The sequence below is a fragment of the Peromyscus maniculatus genome, chromosome 12, assembly GCF_049852395.1.
Source record: "Peromyscus maniculatus bairdii isolate BWxNUB_F1_BW_parent chromosome 12, HU_Pman_BW_mat_3.1, whole genome shotgun sequence".
Taxonomy (NCBI): Eukaryota; Metazoa; Chordata; class Mammalia; order Rodentia; family Cricetidae; genus Peromyscus; species Peromyscus maniculatus.
Window position 1 is genome coordinate 87,429,801 of NC_134863.1, and position 23,251 is coordinate 87,453,051.

A 23,251-nucleotide genomic window follows, 5' to 3' on the forward strand; every position below is an offset into this window, starting at 1 on the left:
GGTGCAGTGGAGAGCTGGTCTAGTCCTGAGGGAAAGCAGACAACCATCTGAACTGGTGTCCATATGGCAGGTCCTGGTGGGTTGAGTCCAAAATAAGCAATTTCTAGAACTTAGGACACGGCCAAAGGCCCCTGAAAGTGAGTTTCATTTCTGAGTTCAGTTTGTGTGTAGAGGGGGTGGGGTGGGCAGCAAGCTTAGCTCATTTCACTAACTTTCAATTCTCCACGGAAAGGGGAGGAGCCAGCACTGTTTAAAGAGGTCTGAACCCTGGCAGCTGCACACTCTATCACTGAGCAGTGAGTCAGAGTGGTGAGTACAGCACAGGATTCTGTGCAGGGCTGGGGTGACTCTGGGTTCCTTGTAGATCCTGGTGGGCACTGTGGGACATTTGTCAGTGCTGTTAAATAGGAGCATCAATGACAGCACAGGCAGGGCTACTGGAATAGACACAGTGGTCCCCACGCAGCTTCTGATTTCAGGGGACAGTCTGAAACAGCCCCACATTTCCAATACCTCTCTGCCAGGAGGGATCAGGAGAGGGTGTGGTCCTTAGGATCCCAGAGGTCTTGGGCTAAGGCCTAGATGAGAGGTTTCAAATCCCCTGCTACATGGGCCAGGAGCCCATGGGAAAGGAGATCAAAGTCTCTTGATAAGGGTGGGAGGAAACCATGTGACCCAGGGACAGGCTTTGAAATGCAGACAGAAGACTCATTTGGGGATCCTGCTGGAAGGGCTGGCAGAGGATCTGTGTAGAGAAGTACATTTCCAGGGTCTTCCCAGTCCCTAGAGAGGAGATGTCCTGGGTGATCTGAAGACCTACCTCTGCTCAGAGTGCAGGGTGTCCCAGAGACCTTCCATTTCAAAGGCTCAATTGCAGGGGGACATGGAGGGCAGGAACCTAGGAGGAGAAAGGGATCTCTGTGGACACTTTAGCACCCAGACAGGCCTGGGAAGGCTTCCACTCCTGAACAGCCAGGATAGCGGGTGGTTAGGGGTTCTAATAGTGAAAGGGGATGAACCCGATTCCCATGCTGCTCCTGTTTCCAACTGGGCTCAGCATGCTTTTCTAACAGGCAGAAACCCAGGGGAACCCTGCCATTGGATCTTGTCCATAATAAATAGTATATAACACATGAGGGCCATTGGCAAATGCCCACTGTTACTGTAGAGTGGAAGTGTAGCCAACCACACCAAGGAGAGCACAAATGGGCACAGGTATGTCCGGATAAAAAATGCTTAGAGCCCACAACACCTGGTTACTTGTGTGGACCTGACCCTGAACTTCAAGTGAGGCAGGAGTCTCCATGAAATGTGATGGAGCTGCCCTGATGGTCTCTGTACAAAGGGATCTGTAGTGTGAAAGAGTTAGGATGTAGGGAGACAGGAAGCAGGGTATCATGTAGCTCTCCTGCAAATTAGGGTTGATATAGTGTTGGGAGCAGCTTGTGCTTGACTGGACCAAGATCTAGATGGGCAGATGCACTCACCTCAGGTTGACAGTGCAGCTGGGTGCTCAGGGCACTGAATGAACAGAGGAGGATGTGATCCTTGAGGATGCTCTGCTCCTGAAATCCACCAAGTTGCAAAGGTGATTCAGGAGAATTGTACATGCTTGTGATTTGCTGACAGAACATAGGGCTTAGATGCCAGAAAGGGAACAGACTCCCTGTATCCTGTTTTGACTGCTCACTAGGAGTCTTTGGTCATGGAACACAAACCTGGGGACAGTCATATCCCTTGATTGTGCAGTGAGACTATCAAGACAGCCATGGAACAATAGATGAGGGTCAATCTGAGAGTAAAAGGTATTCATTCTGGAGCCTGGGACCCCTTCTAATATGAGGTCTTTCCAAAGCAGGGGAAGGAGAGCTGTGTCTGAAGAGCATTCTAGATTAACGGCATCCATGAATGCATTTAGAATTACTCCCCTTTCATGATCCTCCTCCCACATCAGAAATAAACACCTGCCTCTATGAGGTGACATGAATGGGTAACGTTGATGGGAATCATAGTCTCCTGGGGCATGTAGAGAAGGAATGGAGGTTGTAATACTGTTGTCTCTGATGTATGTGAATCTTAATCAAGGTCTGGATAATTAGTTTCTAATTTATAATCTTCATTTCCAAGAGAATACCCAACTGGAAGCAGAAATCAAAGATGGTTCTCAGTACAGAAGAAATCGGAAGCTCTACTTCCTTAGCCTCACCCAGTGACCCATTGCCCAGTGGAGAGACTGACCTAGGAGAGAAAACCCAGGTATGACCATGTCCATCTGAGGGCTGCTGCTTTATGTCACATCCCCTGCAGATGGTGGCTTCCTTGACCTTCCTGGGGCAGGATGTTGATAGGGGTCTACTGTTCACTTTTCTTGGGCCAAGGTGAGACCAGTGAACCTCCTTGGTCCTTCATGGGATGCCATCTTGTTCTGGGAGAGATGGTATCATTAGGGTCTGTCAAGGCCCTGGTCAGTGCTATGCTGTCCCCTGTCCATACCATGGCTTAGTCTTCAGCTCCACTGTCAGGACTCACTGAGACACTATCTCCTGGGAGAAGATGCTTGGGTCTGTTTTCATAGAGCTGTAATCCAGTTTTGCTGGCAAACAAATATGCTCTCTGGAAGGAAGCCTGTCAGCCTGGTCTCAGCCTGACCTAGTCAGCTGTCTGACCTTGGAGGGTCTTCCTCCCTTTAGCAGTGGGTTTTCGATCTCCACAGTGGGATCTTCAGAGTGGCTGTTGAGAGAAGTCAGAGCAGCTCTTTCTGGTATATAGAACTGTGTTAGATGTTGTATTTCTTTAATGCCCTGTCCCATTCTGTGAGGTATATACCTTCTCAGCTACAATTTTATCACTATCTCAGGACAAGAGTCTTTTACCTAGTGACACAGGCAAGGTGACTCACAGGAAGCCCTTGAGGACAAATATATAGAGAGCATGATTAACTTTCTTGTATTCTGGCTTCTAATGAAGTCAACTGTGGCAGAGTAAATTTTATATCAGCATGGCTTTTTGCAAGAAGTTTGCACTTGGGAGCCCATCTCTGACCACCCTACAAAGAAGTCAAATATGAGGTGACCAAGAAAGACTGCAGTGACATCTTGATGGCAGTGATAGAGTTTTCTGCTAGAGTAAAGCTACAAGCTGACCAATGTGAGAATAAATAGATTAGTATAATAAACACAACTGTAGACACCTGCAAGTTATGTGGGTGTGTCTCAGAGGCTAGTAATAATTTTTAGAGCAACCAATAGCTAGGAGGTTGTGAGGATCAAAGCTCGAGTCAGAAATGGATAGAACGGGACTTCAACTACTTCTGACTAGGCAGGCAGAGCATAAACAATGCACGATCATCTCCCTGGTTGGGCCAGAGGACGTGTATAGAGTGTTTGGTGTGCCATTGGCTCAGCCCATAACAGTCCAGAGAATTACTGTTCACTCTCCACAGAGATTACTTCAGCCTTTGTCCAGTTTTTGCCATGGCCCTATAAAAATGGTGAACAAGGGAAATTGAATGGCTTTACTTCCTCCTTGAAAACCCATGTCACTTTTCTTCTCTGGCAACAGTGAACCTGAGGTCACCTTTGCAGGTCCAGCTCTGATAATCAGGAGTATGGGGCATCCAGGAGTATGTGCAATCTTAGGTTCATGGGCCATGCACAACAACATGAATACTGTCATTTTATTCATCAATACAAAAATCAATACTTTTTATTTCCTCTAATTTACCCATTTCTCACTCTTGGAGATTCTAAAACCATGCACATTGTCCTTGAAACATCAGTCTTTGCAGGAGCACTTCCATGGAGCATAAACTCACTCTTGCTTTGCCCTCATCTAGGAGTCCCTGAACAACCTCTGCAGGCAGTATGAGGAGAAGGTGCGGCCCTGCATTGACCTCATCGACTCCCTGAGGGCCCTGGGTGTGGAGCAGGACCTGGCCCTGCCTGCCATTGCAGTCATTGGGGACCAGAGCTCAGGGAAGAGCTCTGTGCTGGAAGCACTGTCAGGAGTGGCCCTCCCCAGAGGCAGTGGTGAGAGCTCATGCTTATTGCCTTGCTAGGCTGTGGACCTGGGGCTCAAAGATAGAGACAGATCCCTCCCAGTTTGGGCCCACAGCAGAATGAAGGTCAAGGTGGTCTTTCTCCTTGACTGTGGGCAGCCTTTCCCCTGAGCAGCCTGCAGGTTCTTCTGCCTCTCACAAGGGCACTAGTCTCAGTGGTTAGGGCTCCACCCATGCAACTTCTCAAGCCTTCCTTCAGCCTAGGTTACCTCTTTTCAGGCTCTGTATCCAACAGTCACTGTAGGTGTTGGGGCTGAACCTATGTGCTGGGATGGGGCAGCTTTAGTCCATTGCATTGTCCCACTGTGCATTTCAAGAGCCACCTGAAACCTGCAGATTGCAGAAACTGTCACTAAGTAGTCAGGTACCACCCCCTTCCTTTGAGGTGACCATTCCCTTTGGAGAAGAGACTGGTGTCCAGGTTAGTGCTGCTGCTTAAACTCCATGGCTGGCGTGGTCATGAATGCTCAAGAAGAGATCAGAGCCCAAGTGTTCCAGGGACCCAGTGAAATCCCTTGGATAAGGCAGGAGTTGGAAGGAGATCATATCAGGGGGCATGAGGAAGTGGCCTGAGGGATGGTGACCAGGATGCATGGGGCAGGTGGGAGATGTCTGGTACATTAAAGGTTCCACCAGGGTCCCCACAGAGCTGAGGGTGCCACACAAGAAGGAAGCAGCCTGAAGTGGTTGGTGGCTTTTACCTCAAATGGATAAACATGACCTGGGTTCCTATTCCAAGAATATAGACCTGGGGTCTTACTGGAGAGACAGCATGAGAGTGAGGCCAGATGTTTCCATTCCCAGAGTCTCATGCAGATGAGTGTGTGTAAGTGTGTTAGTCTAAGGCCCTATAAGACACTGTGCTCACCAGAGCACTGGGCTAACATGGACCTCATCTCCTAGGTATTGTTACAAGATGCCCTCTGGTGCTGAAATTGAAGAAGCTGGAGCAGGGAAAAGAGTGGAGAGGCAAGGTCACCTATGATGACTTCGAAATGGAGCTCTCTGATCCCTCAGAGGTGGAAGATGCCATCAATAATGGTTGGTGTCCTGTTGTCCCTTATCCTCTGACTGCCTGTCAACACCACCTAGAGTCAGAGAAGTGTTGAGTTATTTTGTCAGGACCTTGTTCCAGCACCGAAAATGAAACCCCTTCAAACCTGCTGCCACCCAATACCCCAGGACAGAAGAGGCTTTGCATTCCTTTGGGTGGCTGTGGCACAGTACCTGGCAGAATGCCTTACAGGAGTACATACTTTCTCTCCTGGATTCAGAGGATTTTTGTCCAGGGTCACCTTTTCCTATGATCCTGGGAGGAACATTATTGTCACAGGAGCAAGTGGTGACAAAGAGGAAGCAGAGTGCCACAGCAAAGGACCAGAAATAAGACATATGGATCTGCTCCCGAGTGACCTACTTCCTCTAGCATGGTTCCACCTACCAGCATGTCAATAAGCTCAAAATATGATCAATTGAGGACCAACCCAACTTTCTATACAGGAACCCCTGGGGTAACTACATAACCAAGGCATACTTTCCCAGAGTTCCCTGGAATAAGATCCCTTCCATTTGCCTTCTAGTCTCCCCATTGTACCCCAACAAGCTTGCCCATACTTCCTTTTTCCTCCTCTCCAGGTCAGAACTGGGTTGCTGGGAAAGGGCTGCAGATCAGTGATAAGCTCATTAGCCTGGATGTCAGCTCCCCGAATGTCCCAGACCTGACCTTGATTGATCTGCCTGGAATCACCAGGGTGGCTGTAGGCAACCAGCCTGTAGACATCGGACACCAGGTGAGACTCCAGACTCCACTCTGTGTACTGGGATGCAAAGGACACTGAAGTATGACCAGGGCCATGTCTAACAGGGACCTTGAGGATGTGGAAGTGAGACTGGACGGCCAGGATTTACTACAGAGGGATACAGTCCATGGAAGCCAGGACCTTAAGCAAGTGGATGGTCATAGCATCTCACTCTGGATCCTGTTTCCATAACTAGGAATCACTGTTGCTAGAGTTTTCCTGCCTTGCCCACAACTCTTTGTCACCCGCCAGTCTCACAGCTGCTCAGACCCAACAAAGTAAACACAGAGACTTATATTGCTTACAAACTGTATGGCCATGGCAGGCTTCTTGCTAACTCTTCTTATATATTAAATTAATCCATTTCTATAAATCTATACCTTGCCACGTGGCTGCTGGCTTACCAGTATCTTCACATGCTTCCTGTCATGGCGGTGGCTGGCAGTGTCTCTCTGCCTCAGCCTTCCACTTCCCAGAATTCTCCTCTCTCCTTGTTCCACCTACTTCCTGCCTGGCCACTGGCCAATCAGTGTTTTATTTATTGACCAATCAGAGCAATTTGACATACAGACCATCCCACAGCACTTCCCCTTTTCTTTTCTTTTTTTTTTTTTTTTAAAGGAAGGTTTTAACTTTTACACATCTCCAAAGCCAGCTTGGTATATTTGGGAATTTGGGCGTAGCTTCTCTTACTACTTCCTGCTGGAAGGGGGTGCTGTATCTTATGGGGACACAAAGAAAATTTTAGGATCATGGAATAGTCCATGAGGCTGTATCGTCTGAGCCAGTTGCCTTGAAATGATTCTGGATGTTGGATCATCTGGGCCATGGTGTCATTGGAGACCTTTCAGGTGGTGTTGGCTGGTCAAACCTGATGTATCTTAATCTGGAGCAAATCCATAGCATCTGGCTTTCTGTAGAAACAAAAGCAGAGCCTCTTTTCCAAAGCAACATATCCTTATAGCCAAATTATAAGGCAAGGTACCTTTAAAATATACATTTTGGTATAACTCAACAGCTTTTGCAATCAAATGTTTTTCTTCAGTTACAAATATCAAAGAGAACACAATCCAGATTCTCTGTGTGGTAGCCATCTTTACATGGCTTATGTTTTATATTACCTTGAGCCTATTGCTTTAAACTGCAGCCTTCTAAGACTGAAAAGGCGCTGCGGCTGCTGGCTCGGCCCACTTCAGCTTCCCATCATGTAGGTGGTACGTTTTCTGCCAGCTTTGGGAGCCATCAATTCTCAGAAATAGTGGGTCTATGCTTCTTATCAAAGCAGCGTGTAGCCCAGAAACCTCTTTTTGTTTTGTACTAGCAAAGGCTAAATCCACCATGCAGCTTAATGTGCCACGTGCAGAGGCCTCATTCCCTCCATACTGCAGGTCAAGCACACACGCCAGGAACCTGCCAGTAACTCAAACCAGCAGCTGCTGCTCATTTGAGAGAGACAATTAGGAAGCTGTTTTTAGCTCCATTTTAGAATCTTTTCTCAGGTTTTATGTGGAAACTCTTGCCCTCTCATTGGGCACCATTTGTTGCTAGAGTTTTCCTGCCTTGCCCACAGTCTGGACAAATCTTTGTCACCCGCCAGTCCCACAGCTGCTCAGACCCAACCAAGTAAACACAGAGACTTATATTGCTTACAAGCTGTATGGCCGTGGCAGGCTTCTTGCTAACTCTTCTTATATCTTAAATTAATCCATTTCCATAAATCTATATCTTGCCACATGGCTGGTGGCTTATTGGTGTCTGCACATGCTTCTTGTCATGGCGGCAGCTGGCAGTATCTCTCTGCCACAGCCTTCCACTTCCCAGAATTCTCCTCTCTCCTTGTTCCACCTACTTCCTGCCTGGCCACTGGCCAATCAGTGTTTTATTTATTGACCAATCAGAGCAATTTGACATACAGACCATCCCACAGCAAGTCACCATCTCATTTCTTACAGATCAAGAGACTCATCAAGACATACATCCAAAAACAGGAGACCATCAACCTGGTGGTGGTCCCCAGTAATGTGGACATTGCCACCACGGAGGCACTGAGCATGGCTCAGGAGGTGGACCCTGAAGGGGACAGGACCATAGGTAGGAGAGTTGGAGGTAACAGTGTTGTTGGTTTGCTAGTGGGGACACAAGCCCTGGATCCAGATGGACCAAGCTCAGTTCACACCCAGGATCCCACTGAATTGGGAGGAAGTGACCCCTTCATCTCAGCTCCCTGGTAGGAAAGGCATGAGGAGTCAGAGGTGGGCAAGCATGGGGAGGAAATCATATTTTCTGAGACTCACTGTCATAGGAGCCATGGTAAGGTCCACAGAGTGTAAGGATGAAGAGTTGTTGTCACTCTGGATAATGGCCATGGAGAGGTGCTAGGAAGGAGCCTGTGGCTGATCGAAGGACTTTCTTGTTTTCACAAAGCCACCTACACATGTCTCTGTGGGAGGGCTTCCACCCTGCATGGTTTCTGTGGGCTTCATCTAAGGATGGGATCCTGGTGCCCAGTGAGAGCTACACTTCCTGCTCTCTTGGTGTGTTTCCTCTGATTTCAGTGTCTGTCCTGCAGGGATCTTGACCAAGCCTGATCTTGTGGACAGAGGAACTGAAGACAAGGTCATTGATGTGGTGCGGAACCTGGTGTACCACCTGAAGAAGGGCTACATGATAGTCAAGTGCAGGGGTCAGCAGGACATCCAGGAAAAGCTGAGCCTGACTGAGGCCCTTGAGAAGGAGCAAGCCTTCTTCAAGGAGCACCCTCACTTCAGGTACCTCTGCCATACTATGCCATGCAGTGAATTGCTTGTCAAGAACACACCTGACATGAGTGGTGTGTGTGCAACAGCCTGAGGATGATTGCACCTTTGGAATGATTGTAAAACTTTCCTGAAGGAAAGCAAATGCACTACATAGTCCTTAAAGAGCAATAAGTAGTTAAAAAAAAAGAGGAGGGGACTTCCCAAAGTACCACAATCAAGTAGCACAGGAACTAGAGTCACAAGTAGAACAGAGCAGAGGAAAAGTAGGAGACCCAGAAGCTCACCATGACTTTGCTATGGCATAAATCCCACCAAGACCTTTAGGACTCCCTACTACAAGAGCTTTCTCTTTGAAAATGTTGTCCTAATCTTAGTGGGAACAATTTGATTTCTTTCCATTTAGTATGCTGTTGGCTATAGTTTTTTGTGTATTGCTGTACACTGTTTTGATCTCTTTCCTTGTTATGGGTCTGTCTAAACTGTTTATTTCATTTTGATTTAATTTTGTTATTCTGTATGCATCTAAGATTTCATCCATGTCTTTTAGGCTTTTCAGTTTCATGGAATACAGATCCTTAAAGTCTGTTCTTCTGAGTGTCTATAATCACTCCACATGGCTCTATTGCAATCTCTCCCCCAGCTTTCTCTTTCTCTTCTCTCTCTCTCTCTCTCTCTCTCTCTCTCTCTCTCTCTCTCTCTCTCTCTCTCTCTCTCTCTCTTTCTCTCCAGGTTTTCTCTCTGTAGCCCAGGCTTTATCAAACTTTGTAGACCAGACTGGCCTTAAAGTCAGAGTTCCATCTGTACATCTGCCTTCTCATCCCAAATGCTGGGATTGAAGGCATGTGCTACAGAAACCCATAAAATTCGTCAAACGTTTTAATTTCCATATTCTTCCTAATGATAATCACCATTCAGTACTGTGCTCTTTAGTGTCCTTAAGTCTGTGTACTGTCTATAGTTTTTTTGTTTTTGTTGTTTTTTTTTTTTTTTGCTACTGATATATTGCTTAATTTCTTGTGGTCAGATAGAATGCAGGATGGTATTTAAATTGTCCTGTGTCTGTTGAGACTTGATTTGTGTTCTAATGGGTGATACATTTTTGAGAAAGCTCCGTGGTCTGCTGAGAAGAATAAGCATATGTGCATTCTTTAGTGTGTGGGTAGAATGTTCTATAGATGTCTGTTAGGTCCACTTGATTTCTTTTTTCTTCTCCTTTTTGTCTGCCTGCCTGACTTTGTCTGTCTGTTTGTTTGAAAAAAGGTCTCTCTATTAATCTCTGGCTATCCTGGAACTCACTATGTATATCACAAGCTTTCTTCAAAATCACAGAGATCTGCCTTCCTCTGTGTGGGATTAAAGGCATGCATCACTAGGCCTAAATCCATTTGATTTCTGACATCATTTAACTGCCATGTTTCTCTGCTCAGATCTTGTCCACAATGCCTACCTATTGGTGTGTGCTGGGTATTGAAGTCACACCTTATCAGTGTTAGTCAATCTATGAATTCACATTTAATAGCATTTTTTAAAATGGGTGGTTCTGTGATTAGCGTCTATATGTGTAAGATTGCAGTATCCTCCTGGTAAGTATACAGTATCACTCCTTATCTCTTTTGACAGTTTTGTGTTGAAGTCTACTTTATTAGAGATTAGAATATCTAACCTGCTTGTGTCCTAGATTCATTTGCTTTTGCACCCTTACCCTGAGGACACATCTATCATTGATAATATGCTGTGTTTTCTGGAGGCAGCAAAAAGATGGATTCTATTTTCGGATCCAATCTGCTAGTCTCTCTTTATTGGGGACTTAATGTTCAGAGTTATTATTGACAGATATATGCTAATTCCTGTCATTGCTTTTTGTTTTGTTTTGCTTGTTTTTGATTTTGTATTTTGAGACAAGGTTTCACCATGTAGTTCTGGCTGTCCTAAAATCCACTGTGTAGACCAGGCTGGCCCCCAACTCACAGGGATCCTGCACCACCACTCCTGGCTTTGTCATTTACTCTGTGGTATTCTTTGACCTCTTCTGATAGACTGTTGTAGTGCTGCCTATTTTATTCCCTGTGACTTCTTAGCTATGTTTGTCCTTCTCCTCAGAGCCCTGTATTTCTTCCAGGGTCCACTGTAAAGCTGAATTAGCAGTCATAAATTCTCTAGATCTGATTTTATCATGGAAGTTTTTATTTCTATATCAATTGTAATAGGTAGCTTTGCTGGATATAATAGTCTGGGTCAACAGTTATGATCTTTCAGAACTTGGAATGCATCTTTCCAGGCCCTTCTGGCTTTAAAAGTTTCCTTGTGTGCATGCTTTTAATCAAAGCACTTGGGAGGCAGAGTTGTGTGGTTCTCTATGAGCTGAAAGCCAGCCTCATCTACATAGTGAGTTCCAGGATGGCCAGGGCTATGTAAAGAGACTCTGGCTCAAAACAAAACAAAATTTCCATTGTTTCTATTCTACCACAGTTTGTTTAAATAAACTGACCAGTGTAGAAATTGAAGCCCCAATAAGAGTAAGCTGTCACTCACAGGCAGGAAGAATTCTAATTCACCGATGACTTGTATCCTAAGGTATAACAGTGTATTTCTGAACACAGATTTTGGCAGCATAAGAATAGTATAGCTCCACGCCTTTGAGAGTCCATGGCTTAAATCCTTTCTTGGACCAAAGAGTGTCTCCTCCCTTCACTTGTTCATCATACATATGCAAATACATGTCAGTGCCTTTGTATAAAGACCTGGATCTATATGTATTTTGTGTTTTCTTGTGTATTATATGTATGTGTGTATGTACTCATATGTATAGCCTATATGGACAGGTATGTTTATTTGTATGTATTATACATGTAGGAGTATGTTTACTCATATCACACATGCATGTGTATTCATGTGTATCACACATAGAATGAGGTATTGTGCTATGATAACATATCTGTGCTTATGGATATATGTTTTGTGAAGACCAAATATTACTCTGATTACTAAAACGCTGAGGAGGATCACTGAAGTCCACTGTAGAACTATTCTAGCTGGTTCCCCTGTACCATTGTACAAAACCTTCTCTAAGTACTGCATGAATACCAATCTCAAGGTACCCATTCATTGAAAGTACCCATACTGGCCTGGCCTCCCCACAGCAGGCTGCAGACTTGTGTTCTGGCTCAGTCTAATGGGATCCTCTCTCTTGTTCCCCCAGCGTTCTTCTGGAGGATGGGAAGGCCACAGTGCCCCTTCTGGCAGAGAGACTGACCACAGAGCTCATCTCACACATCTGTGTAAGCCTGGGTGGCTGTGTCTTCATAAAGCTGAACCTGGACTGGGCACATGAACTGGTCAAGATCTCTTTGCTCAGACATGTGGTATTTGGGAAATTGTAACTCTAGCATCAGAAGGATTTTGCTGGTTCTTGCTGCTGTCACCTTTGATTTTGAGGCATGGCTGTGAGCTCCTCATTCTGGAGCTGATCTCAAAAGCTAGAGTTCAAACAGGTTCTTCAGATAGAAGCTATGTTCACTTTTCTCTGACCTGGTGTCTCAAATCACCTTAGTTCTCTACTTGGGGTATTGATACTACTCACTATTGTGGATTTAATGTGTAGATTTGCTTGAGGACTGGCTGTGCAAAGACTCAGCAGTGATCTTCCCCTGGACTGCTCCTGTGTTCAAGGTATTCCTGCAGCTCCAGGATATAGGTGCAGATCAGGGCATCGGCAGGGCACCATGATCTTGTGTGACCCTCAATGGGCCATCTTGATGCTGACAGATCAGGCCTATTCTTGCTGAGTTCAGTGTCTTGAGATGACTGGGGACAGCAAAGTTATAGGAACCTTCCTTTGAAACAACAGTACCTGGCAGCATTTGACCTGTTGAGAACAAAACAAATGTTTAGGAGTCTTGTATTGTTATAACAACCCCTGTTTCAGAAGCTATTAGAAGGTGCTTTGTGACATTTCCCTGAAGAGAGTTCATGTCCCTGATACAGAAGGACATATATCTGGCTGGCTCTTTTAGGAGGCAACCATGATCAGTGGACAGGGTTGCATTCTAGATGCAGGCATGGGCAACCGTGTATAAAAGGATGCTTCTCAAGTGCTGCTCTGCACCAGGGAAATGATATCAGGACTTCAGAATGCTTCCCACGTGTCATGGTGACTCAGTAGAGTAGGCTTGGGGCCTTGTTTGCATTCCCAGTCTATATTTCTATGTTCCATTCACCTCTTTCCATTTCAGAAATCCCTGCCTTTGTTAGAAAATCAAATAAAGAAGTGCCACCAGACTGCAAGTGAGGAGCTGCAGAAGTATGGTGCAGACATACCAGAGGATGACAATGAGAAAACTTTCTTTCTGATTGAAGTGAGCATTGTCCATAGTTATGGGCATGATGACTGCATCACTGTCTACACAGGAATCTCTTTCTGGTGCTCTTCAGATCTCATGCTTCCAAGGCTGATGGAGATGCATCCTGTGCAATTAGTGTTAAAAAGGAGTCAGGACAGAGATTATGGTTGAGTGCAGGGTGGAGCTTGTAGGGGGCATTTTCATTTCACTCACACTGACAGAAGAGTTCTTGCTAAGAATCCCAAAGGAAGAAGAAGAAGGGAGGTATTTCCTGTTCCAAAAATCCCTCCCTTAATACTGTTCTGCTGAGCCCAGGATGAGAAGGTGTCTCATCCACTTTCCTTTTTACTACCTTGACCCCATACTTGAAAGATCTCTGCTGATACTGATGTTTTCCTTCTTGACAGAAAATCAACACTTTTAACCAGGACATCACTGCCATAGTACAGGGGGAGGAAAATGTGGAGGAGGGAGAATGTCGCCTGTTCAACAGGATCCGAAACGAGTTCTTATTGTGGAGTAAGGAAATTGAAAAAAATTTCCAAAATGGTAAGCATCTTGTCCAATCTGGGTTGCCATCCTTAACAATCATACACTCCATTGTTAAAGACAATAGGAGACCATCACTTACACTTCATGGTGCTAAGATGTCTGAGGACAAGGCACCAGAAAATGAGGTGACTAGTGAGGTCTCCATCTCTGCTCCCAAGATGACACCATCTATCCTGTTCCTCATGTGTTAAGGATGAGAGACAAACACAGGATGCCCACTTCCACTCCTGGGGGAGTTGAAAGATGTCTATTTCCACTACTATACAAATCCTCTTACAATGAACCTGGTGTCTTCTCCCCATGTCTTCACAAGTCCTTTACTCTGGATATTTATGTGTCCTTGTCAGCCCCTGTAAGGACACAAGATACAGTGGATTAGAGACCACCCTAAGAGACTCCTTTCTACTTAGTAATCTTATAAAAACCTCATCTGTAAATAGTCCCCTCCTGAAGTTCTGGGTGATTAGGACCACAACACAAGGATTTTGAGGGAAGCAATTCAGCTCTTAGCATCTCTCAGTGCAGTATTTTAACCCAAGAAAGGAACAGAAGGAGTGCAGATACAAGGTACAAGGCTGGTGAGCCTTGATGACAGGATACTGAGTGAAAGCCAGCAGGACAGTCACAGTGGCCTGTGGTATGTGATTCTATTTCAGAAACACCCAGAGTGCATACATAGTGTGGACCGAAGCAGAGCAGAGGCTGCAAGGTTGGAGAGAGGGCAGAAAGGGAGGCACTGACTGCTGGTGAGAGCAGCAGATCCTGGAGGTGACAGAAACTTCACAGAATCAAGGATTAAACTGTGGAGCTTGGCCCAAAACTCAGAATATATTTATAGTCTTGTTTAATGAGCTAAGTTATCTTTTAATAAAAATGTTCTTTGGAGGGCTGGAGTGATGGCTTAGTGGTTAGGAGCACTGACTATTCTCCCAGAGGATCTAGGTTTGATCCACAGCACCCACATGGTGAGTCAAAACCATCTGTAACTCCAATCCCATGGCATCTGATAGTCTCTCTGGGACCTGGAGGCATGGTATGCACATTGTGCACAGACAAAAATGCAGCAAAACCATACACACAAAATGATAAAATAAAAGAGTTTAAATGGCCCGCTTATCACAGGGGAAGCTGGGGCCATCTGAGTCTGCTGCCCACTTCCAGTAGTGGGGAGAGGGACTAAGTGTTTTGTGTCATGAACAGGGAGGTCAGTTCACACTGGGGCCATCCAGGTGCTCACTAGCCCTGTCCTTTCCTGCTGAGGGACACCCTCCTCCCACTCAGCTCCTGATGCCATCTAGAGGCCACAGGGCCTGTGAGTCATGTGCTCTGTCTCTTCTTCTTTAGTTAAATCCAGCTGGATTCAAAAACCCACACACTCAAGGTCTTTTTGAGCCCATGTCTTCCCCTGGTTTCCACCTGTTGGATTCTGCCGTGGTCTCTGGTCTGAGCTTGCCTTTGCCTCAACTGAGGGAAGTGGCCCTGAGATTTCATTCTTCTCTGTAACCCTAAATATTTTCCAATTTGCAGATATTTGTTTGCCTTGTTTTACCTCAGTAAATTCAGTAAGATCAGAATGGATTTGCTTAGGAAAATGTGCAAGATGGTTTTTTTAAAAATATCTAATGGTCACCTCCTACTTTAGGTTATGATTCATTATATAATGAAGTCTGGAAATTTGAAAAGCATTATCGAGGCCGAGAGCTGCCAGGGTTTGTGAACTACAAAACCTTTGAGACCATCATAAGAAACCAAATCAAAGTCCTGGAAGAGCCAGCTGTAGACATGCTGCACAGGGTCACAGGTGAGTACTGTACAGTGTCACACGTTAGTGCTGTACAGGGTCACAGGTGAGTGCTGTACAGGGTCACAGGTGAGTGAGTGCTGTACAGGGTCACAGGTGAGTGCTGTACAGGGTCACAGGTGAGTGAGTGCTGTACAGGGTCACAGGTGAGTGAGTGCTGCACAGGGTCACAGGTGAGTGAGTGCTGTACAGGGTCACAGGTGAGTGCTGCACAGGGTCACAGGTGAGTGAGTGCTGTACAGGGTCACAGGTGAGTGAGTGCTGTACAGGGTCACAGGTGAGTGCTGTACAGGGTCACAGGTGAGTGAGTGCTGTACAGGGTCACAGGTGAGTGCTGTACAGGGTCACAGGTGAGTGCTGTACAGGGTCACAGGTGAGTGCTGTACAGGGTCACAGGTGAGTGAGTGCTGTACAGGGTCACAGGTGAGTGCTGCACAGGGTCACAGGTGAGTGAGTGCTGTACAGGGTCACAGGTGAGTGCTGTACAGGGTCACAGGTGAGTGCTGCACAGGGTCACTAAGAAATGCTTCTGCTGCTCTCAGCCATTTTATTTCTGGACAGGGGACAAAGACAATGCTGACCCCAGAGCTGTCCTCTGGGGCAGGGTCTAGGTAGGTGGCAGGGTTTCTGTGCTCTAGATGCCACTGTGGTGTTCAGGAAGTCAGTCCATTCTGACCCTCTGGGCACAGGGATTTGCTGTCAGAGGGCAGAGTCACCTAACCTTTTTGGCCCTTATCAAATCGTGTAAGGAGCACACTCAGAGTCCTTCATGTAAAGTGATGACCACCCTTAGCCTACAGCTATATTTATATTAAAGAGAGTTCTCTAGAAGCCTGTGTGTACCTCCTTCTTTATTGCGGAAAAAGGAAGAAAAGAAAGAAGGGAGGAATGTAGCATAAATCTTAAAGGTACTTATTAATAAAATCAAACCTGAGGCCAGTTATTAGGGTGAACACTGCAAGATCAGAGAAGCAAAGCAAGCCACAGCTCCCTCACCTTGCCAGTTTCTCAGCTGATCCTGTTTCCTCAGACTGGAAGCCTCTAAGGCCTTATCCAAATGAACCTCAGCTGAACTGCTTCTCAAAATCCTGAATGCTTAGGCAGCTAAAAACTTCTAGTTTCTGGTCTTTATGCCTTATATACCTTCTGCTTTCTGCCATCACTCCCTGGGATTAAAGGCTCACTTTCTGGAATTAAAGGCATGAGTCACCATGCTTGGCTGTATCCTTGAACACACAGAGATCCAGGTAGATCTCTGTCTCTGGAATGCTAGGATTAAAGGTGTAAGTGCCACCATTTTCTGGCCTCTATATCTAGTGGCTGTTCTGTTCTCTGACCCCAGATAAGTTTATTAGGGTGCAAAATATTTTGGGGAACACAATATCACCACAGAGGAGGAGAGCACCCACCTCCCTCACCCCTACCCAGGTTGGCATCTACACAGAGTGAACACATCTTAACCACTTACTGTGTGAAACTGTTTTTTCTCTCTTCAATCAGAAATAGTACGAGTCGCCTTTTCCAGTGTTTCTGAAAAAAATTTTGCTGAGTTTTTTAACCTCCACAGAACTACCAAGGTAAAACCAAGTGTGTATTATTTTTAAAGCATAATGAATATAATGGTAGAGGACAGATGTTTTGGGTTGAGACTACTTCTCCTCTCCTGTGCTTGTTTGGAAGAGGCTTAGGCTCCTGCTTGAATCTTGTTGATGAGGGCACTGGTGCTGTCTGGCTGAAGTAGGAGCAGGGAGAAGGGGGGAGGAACAGTGATGAATGCTGAAATCCACAGTACTCTGTCAGGGAGGCTCACAGGGCCATGTATAGGATGACACTCTTGACATTGAGTGAAAGTTGTCAGATGTGGGGCTCAGGGGTGACATTGAGATGGATTGTGGGAAGTAAGATATTTATTAGAAGGGTTGTTAGTGCCATGGACAGACAGACAGACATACAGCCAGTCTACCAGTGGCTCTGAGGAAAGTCAAGCCCCAGGACCAGAGACACTCTGGCAGGGGTCTGAAGAGGAATCAGACCTACAGAACAAATTCAGGCTCCCTTCTTGTAAGTCTCTGAGGAAGGGGGAAGGTTTTACAACCCCACAGTCAGGCTCTCTGATATCCCAACAGGCAGAAGGAGTGTGTGTGGCCACTGGTATTCACCAGATGATACCCATCAGTAGCCTTTTGATGTTTTCGATGTGTGTGATGTGCCTTAGAAAACTTATTTCCCAAGACAAGAACTGAATCCAGGTATCTGGGATCCTGTTTGCTTAGTAGGATAGCTGACACTGTGAGGCTGAGGAAAGGGAAGGACTGCTGGAGTCTCAGGGCCAGGGTAGCAGTCTGGGCCGGGTTCTAACAGTTAGGATGCCCGGATGCCGAGTGTGAAAGTCTGTTTAGAGGAACACAGCAGAAAAGAGGAAATGCCTCTACTTCCAAAGGGTCTGGCATGGCCAAGAAACTCAGCCCCTGTGCAGGCAGACAGGGCCTGTGCAGGTGGCCACTGGCTCTGCCATTCTCCAGCCTGGGCCACAGCTGGGATGTCTCATGGGTCTGTGTCCCCAATGTGGGAGGAATGAGGCCTCCCTGGAAGGTATGGTAAATGGGAGGTGCAGCTGCAGACACACCCAGCACCAAGCTTTGCATAAATTGCCCCTGCAATGGTTAGATCAAGATCCAGTCTAGTAAAAGACTGTTCTCCACGGCTGTCATGAAATCCCAGCACATGAAACCCATAGGAGGTGACTGACCTCGACTGAGCTCTTCTTATCTTTGCATACTCTCTGGTGGAAGCCATCTCCTTATTGTAGATGTTAAAGTGCCTAAAAGAACAAGGAGAGTGGCTGGGTCAGGGCTGAGAATTCACACAGGTCCCTCGCCTAGGTTTTTCCTTACTTCTCTCCTTGTTGTGACCAAATATCTTGTAAGAACAACTAATGAGGGTTATTTGGGTTTGAGGGGATACAGTCCATTGTTGTCGGGAAGGAAGGGCAGAAGGAATGTGAGGCAGCAAGTCACATTGTCCTGTTCAGAGAACAGATGAGTGCAGTATTCAGAAGCCCAAACTATATAGGATAGCATTGCCCAATTGGTCTATGTCTGCCCCCTCACTTAAACATCTCTGGAAATACCTTTACAGACATGCTCAGGGACAATAATCCTGAGTGATTCTAAGCTATTCAAGAAGCTGGAGCGTAGGCTCAGTGGTTAAGAATGTTTATTGCTCTTGTAGAAGACATGAATGCACTTCCCAAGACCCACATCATGTGGCTCCAACCATTTGTAACCCCAGTTCCAGGGGATCCAGTACTTTATTCAGGCCTCTGTAGGCACTTGCAGGAATATGGTACACACAAACACATTTGACACTAATATATACACTCATACATAAAATAAATAAACAAATCTATAAAATAAATCCACTCAAATTGACACTAAAGGTTGACCTTGGAATAAGAAGTGACTCACACCTGGCTCAGGCTTTCTCTGGTTTCCACCCTCAGTACTGGGTTTAACATAGATGAACTGAGCAAGAGGGTACAGGGAATACTCCCAGGTAATGACTGCTGTTGTTTCTGCTGGTTGACCAGATGCTTGTCGACCTGTTGGGTGTCCTGTGTTCTTACTCCATGGCAAGCAACTCTTGATGACTGGTGGCTTACAGTTCTCTCTCCTTGCAGTCCAAACTTGAAGACATCAGATTAGAACAAGAAAAGGAAGCAGAGAAGATGATCCGACTTCACTTTCAGATGGAGCAGATTATCTACTGCCAAGACCAACTTTACAGAGGAGCCTTGAAGAAGGTCAGAGACAAGGAAGCTGAGGAGGAAAAGAATGAGACAAAGTCGAGTGCCTTTACTTCCTCTCAGTCTCAAGCTTCACAGAACTCATCCATGGATGAGATCTTTCAGCATCTGAATGCCTACCGCCAGGTAAATGTGTGAATACCTTGGAACTGGGTGTCAGGACATTTGTTCCTATTGTTTCTGTGTCTCTCTGTGTGTAGGATATGAATCTGCAAGGAGGTTTCAGGATGGCTCAGTCCGGCAGTTCTGGGTGATCCTCTGGGAAGGGTTTGTAATTCATTCAGATAAACAAGTAGCTTAAAGCCACATACATCTGCCTTTTATGGTCCTTGTTACCCTGACAGTGTGCGTTAGACTCTCAGAACATCTGCTTTCTTCTATTGTTTCAGCATCCCAAGCACCTGTGATAGAGTGTTTGGCCTTTAGCACAGTGTTGGGATGCCATGCACTCATGGCATGCCTGGTGGAAGCCAGGTCCTGACATCTGTTTGGTGGGGCACACATCATGGAATCCAGGTATAGCAGGTACTCAGTCAAAGCCACAGGGACCTGGAAAAAAACCACACAGGGAAAGAAAGTCATGGTGACCTTCTAATGTACAGATGTCTGTCACTGGCTGCTATAAGACCGACCTTGTCATGTAGCCAAGCACAGGGCTCCTGGGTCTTATGGCCAAGCAGCTGTACATATTAGATTTGCTCTGTGATTCTGGGACTCTGACAACCCCAGGGACCTCAACAAGTGAGACAGTAAAGAATTTTTTTTCCTCCCTGGTTTGTTATTCTGATCATAATGCCCTCAATTTCCCTAAATGTTGTAGTATGAATCAGGGCATTTTTATATCTGTAGACATCACCCTTTCCTTTTAGTCAAGGCCCTATTCCCAGCCTAGGCACAAACATCTGGATATCTGGGGTCTCTATGCCTTCTATTGTCCCCCATCTCTGAACATCACTCCTTCCCATTGACAATGGGAGACAGGCCTCACCCAGGTTGTCTGTAGTTAGAGAACACACAGCCTGTTTCCTGCCATGACTCAGGGTTGTGCCTAAGCTGTGACCAGCTGCTCATCACTTGCCAGGCATCTTCTAACTCTGCTGTCTTTTGACACATCTGCTTAACCATCCCCAGAGGGCTATGGTCATGGTAATCTTGTATCCTAAAGAAGGAAAATGAGAACCAGAGAGCCACCAACCTTGGGAAACCAGCAGCACATGTCATCTGAGAGAGCAACCTGTCTGAGGGGAATGGGGCTAACAGCTGAGAGAGAGGATGGAGCAGGTGAAGTCTGACTTCCTTCTGGCAGCTCATTTAGGACTCTGACTGCTCTGCTTCCCTGCTGCCAAGAAGCCTTGATCTTAAGGACAGGCAAGCAATGTTCTCAGCAAAGGGATCAGTCATTTGGAAATGGAGTTGGGGTGTCTCTGTGAACTCCGTTCCAGTACATATTACTCTTTTCCATTGAAACCCATTTGATTGATGGCCAGGGAAATTGGTGAGATCCAGAATCTGGCAGGCACCTTGGACTGCTCTGCCAGGACACTGAGGGGGATGAGGCCTTACCTGCCAGGATCTCACTACTCAGAGATGACCTGGTATCAGGTTCCCTGTGCCTCTCCCTCAAGCCTTCTGTTTCTCCCTCTTCCAGGAAGCTCACAACCGCATCTCCAGCCACATTCCTTTGATCATCCAGTATTTCATCCTGAAAATGTTTGCTGACCAGCTGCAGAAGGGCATGCTCCAGCTCCTGCAGAACAAGGACTCTTGCGGCTGGCTCTTGAAAGAACGCAATGACACCAGCGAGAAGAGGAAGTTTCTGAAGAAGAGGCTGTCAAGGCTGGCCCAGGCTCGCCGGCAGCTAGCCAAATTCCCTGGTTAAGCTGGCCCTGCCCTTCTCTGTATCTCTTGGACAGTGCTTCAGGGACAGAAGGGCTCCTGCCTTTCCTGGTAGCTATTCCACCACTCTTTAGCCTCTGACCTGGTATTGTTGTTAGCAATCAGAAGCAAAGGCAAACTCTCTGCTCACTCTAAGATCAGGAAGGAGAAGAGGCTCTAAAACACAGGATGCAGATGGGTAGACGATGCTTCTTTTCTGATATGACAATGGCTTCACCCTATGAACCTTTCCCACCTTGGCCTCTACCTTCTCAGCACCCTGTTTTAGTGCATCATTCCAGGAGGGAGCTACCTATTGCATTCATTCCTAATAAACCACTTTTGACACTTCTCTGACTCACTTTGAATTGGTGGAAGGGGTTGTACAGGACTGCAGGGGATAGAAGGCAAGTGGTAAATATGTGGGCCACTAAAGCCAACTCCCCTCAGGAATTGGGTACCAAAGAGAGTATATTTCCTAGGAACTACAGCAAATGGAGACAAGCTGGAAAGACAAATTGTTGAACATTTGCATTCTTTGTGCACAGGCACCGGCTGCAGGGAATGTAAAGCAGTTTCATTGTCAGCAGAGGCTGTAGGAAGCTCTGCACACCCACCCAGGGTAGAACCAGATCAGTTGGGGAAAAATACGCCCCCTGCAGGAGAGCTGCAGAGTCCCTTCATGACTGGAAAATGAGAGGACACAAGCCTCACCCTCAGGATGACTCTCCTAGAACTCAGCTCCAAATTCACACAGTACTTCCTGCCTTCCAGGTTAGGAAGCTTTGGGTCCAGTCACAACACTAGCTTGGAATAGATGCCCAATAGAGGCCCTGACACCAGGTCCATTGAAGGAGCACTAAACCATCAGGAATGCCAGAACCAGAAAGGAGAAGACAAACCTGGCAGGCAGGGGAAGGAGCAAGGACTTGAGGGACATTCTCCAGGAAACAGGATGAAGGACATGGGAAGCAGAGTCCTTTTCATAGACTTCCAGAAATACTACTTTAAGAACTGCCTACTCCCTGAGCAGTGCTTCAGACCAGATGCATAGTCACTCTGTCCCCTCCCAATAGACCCCATCCTAAATGCCTTCTGACCCTTGAACCTGTATCATCTCTGACTTGGGTAGTTCTAGAATAGGCTTACAAGAAGGATGCTAGGAAGACAATGGCCACTTCCCAGTTCCAAGGTCTGGGATGAATGACATCAAATGGCCTCTCCAGGGCTGACTGACTACTTACCATTGCCATGGTCACTGGAGCTTCCAGAGGCTGTCCATTAGCCTGAGCATGAAGTACTTGAGCCTCCCAACACAGAGGATTCTGGGAAATTAAGGTGGGCAGGCAGTTTAAACATCTCTGGCTCAAGTGTGTGTTTCTCTAGTTGACTAGACCAGTGATCATGGGCATCATCATGCATACCCAGATCCCACCCTTGTATACCCAAACCTAGCTTCATCTTACAGGGACATTAGATTCTGATGGACCAGAAACAGTCAGAAGCATTCAAGTATCAGGTGGACTTTGCCTGACTACACTGGTTTCCTGGATATATAGAGAGAGTGAGGGGCAGGCAAGAGTCTAGAGTTTATGGGGAAGTAGCCTGCTGGGTGTGATTCTCCCAAAGAACCAGGAGGATGTTCCTTTTGGGCCAAAAAGAACAAGTGTCTGGGCTCTATAGCTGTCATCAGAACCCAGAATGTGAACTCTGGGACACCGCTGTGAGATTCTAGCACTGGGAGAGGCCAGGCTCAGGCCACAGCTCAGCAGTGCCTGTAGGATGACGACTATGTCCCAGCTATTGTCTCCTGCTATGTGACACCTGCCTGGCACACTCAATAATACTAGAACTTGCAGCTTATCTTTTCCTAGACCCTCACTCTAGGAAGAGTGAATATTATAGACTGGGCCTTGGTGAGTATTATAAAGTGAGGATGTTTATTGCAGTATGGGGAAGCCTAGACAGATGAGAACAGGCTACATTAGAATGCCTCAGTTTTTCAGAACACTCAGGATGGTATGCTGCAGGATCTAAACCCATGTTGTGTGATGGGAAATCATATGACCCTTATTTGGAGGGCCATGATGGACGGGAGCCTTCTGCTTTCTATAAATCCTCTTTAAGTGGGACAGATACTTGGCACCAGACAGGCAGCAAACCCCTCACAATAAGCCCGGTCTCAAGGAGGAAAGCTGATGTGAGTGTAACCCAAAAACAGGTGACAATGAGCCTGGGAAGAACATAACTGTGGTGCTGGCTT

The 23,251-nt window shown here is 46.4% G+C and overlaps 1 protein-coding gene across 1 annotated transcript; it reads left to right on the forward strand.

Moving 5' to 3' along the window:
* Positions 1-232: 232 nt before the first annotated feature.
* LOC102913514 (interferon-induced GTP-binding protein Mx2-like) lies at positions 233-21,339 on the forward strand. The gene is made up of 14 exons (XM_076549308.1): positions 233-309; positions 2,128-2,256; positions 3,836-4,028; positions 4,961-5,098; positions 5,693-5,847; positions 7,809-7,947; positions 8,426-8,624; positions 11,815-11,893; positions 12,848-12,970; positions 13,363-13,504; positions 15,150-15,308; positions 16,809-16,885; positions 18,988-19,239; positions 20,762-21,339. Exons 2-14 carry the CDS (start codon positions 2,158-2,160, stop codon positions 20,990-20,992), a joined length of 1,986 nt encoding a protein of 661 aa, XP_076405423.1. The 5' UTR covers positions 233-309; positions 2,128-2,157; the 3' UTR covers positions 20,993-21,339.
* Positions 21,340-23,251: the final 1,912 nt, after the last annotated feature.

What these genes read in the sequence shown, in the direction of transcription:
- LOC102913514 (XM_076549308.1), top strand. Translation starts at nt 2,158, where the DNA reads ATGGTTCTCAGTACAGAAGAAATCGGAAGCTCTACTTCCTTAGCCTCA. An exon ending in AAACTTTCTTTCTGATTGAA is followed by an intron (nt 12,971 to 13,362) that starts GTGAGCATTGTC and finishes CCTTCTTGACAG; the next exon opens with AAAATCAACACTTTTAACCA. An exon ending in CATGCTGCACAGGGTCACAG is followed by an intron (nt 15,309 to 16,808) that starts GTGAGTACTGTA and finishes CTCTTCAATCAG; the next exon opens with AAATAGTACGAGTCGCCTTT.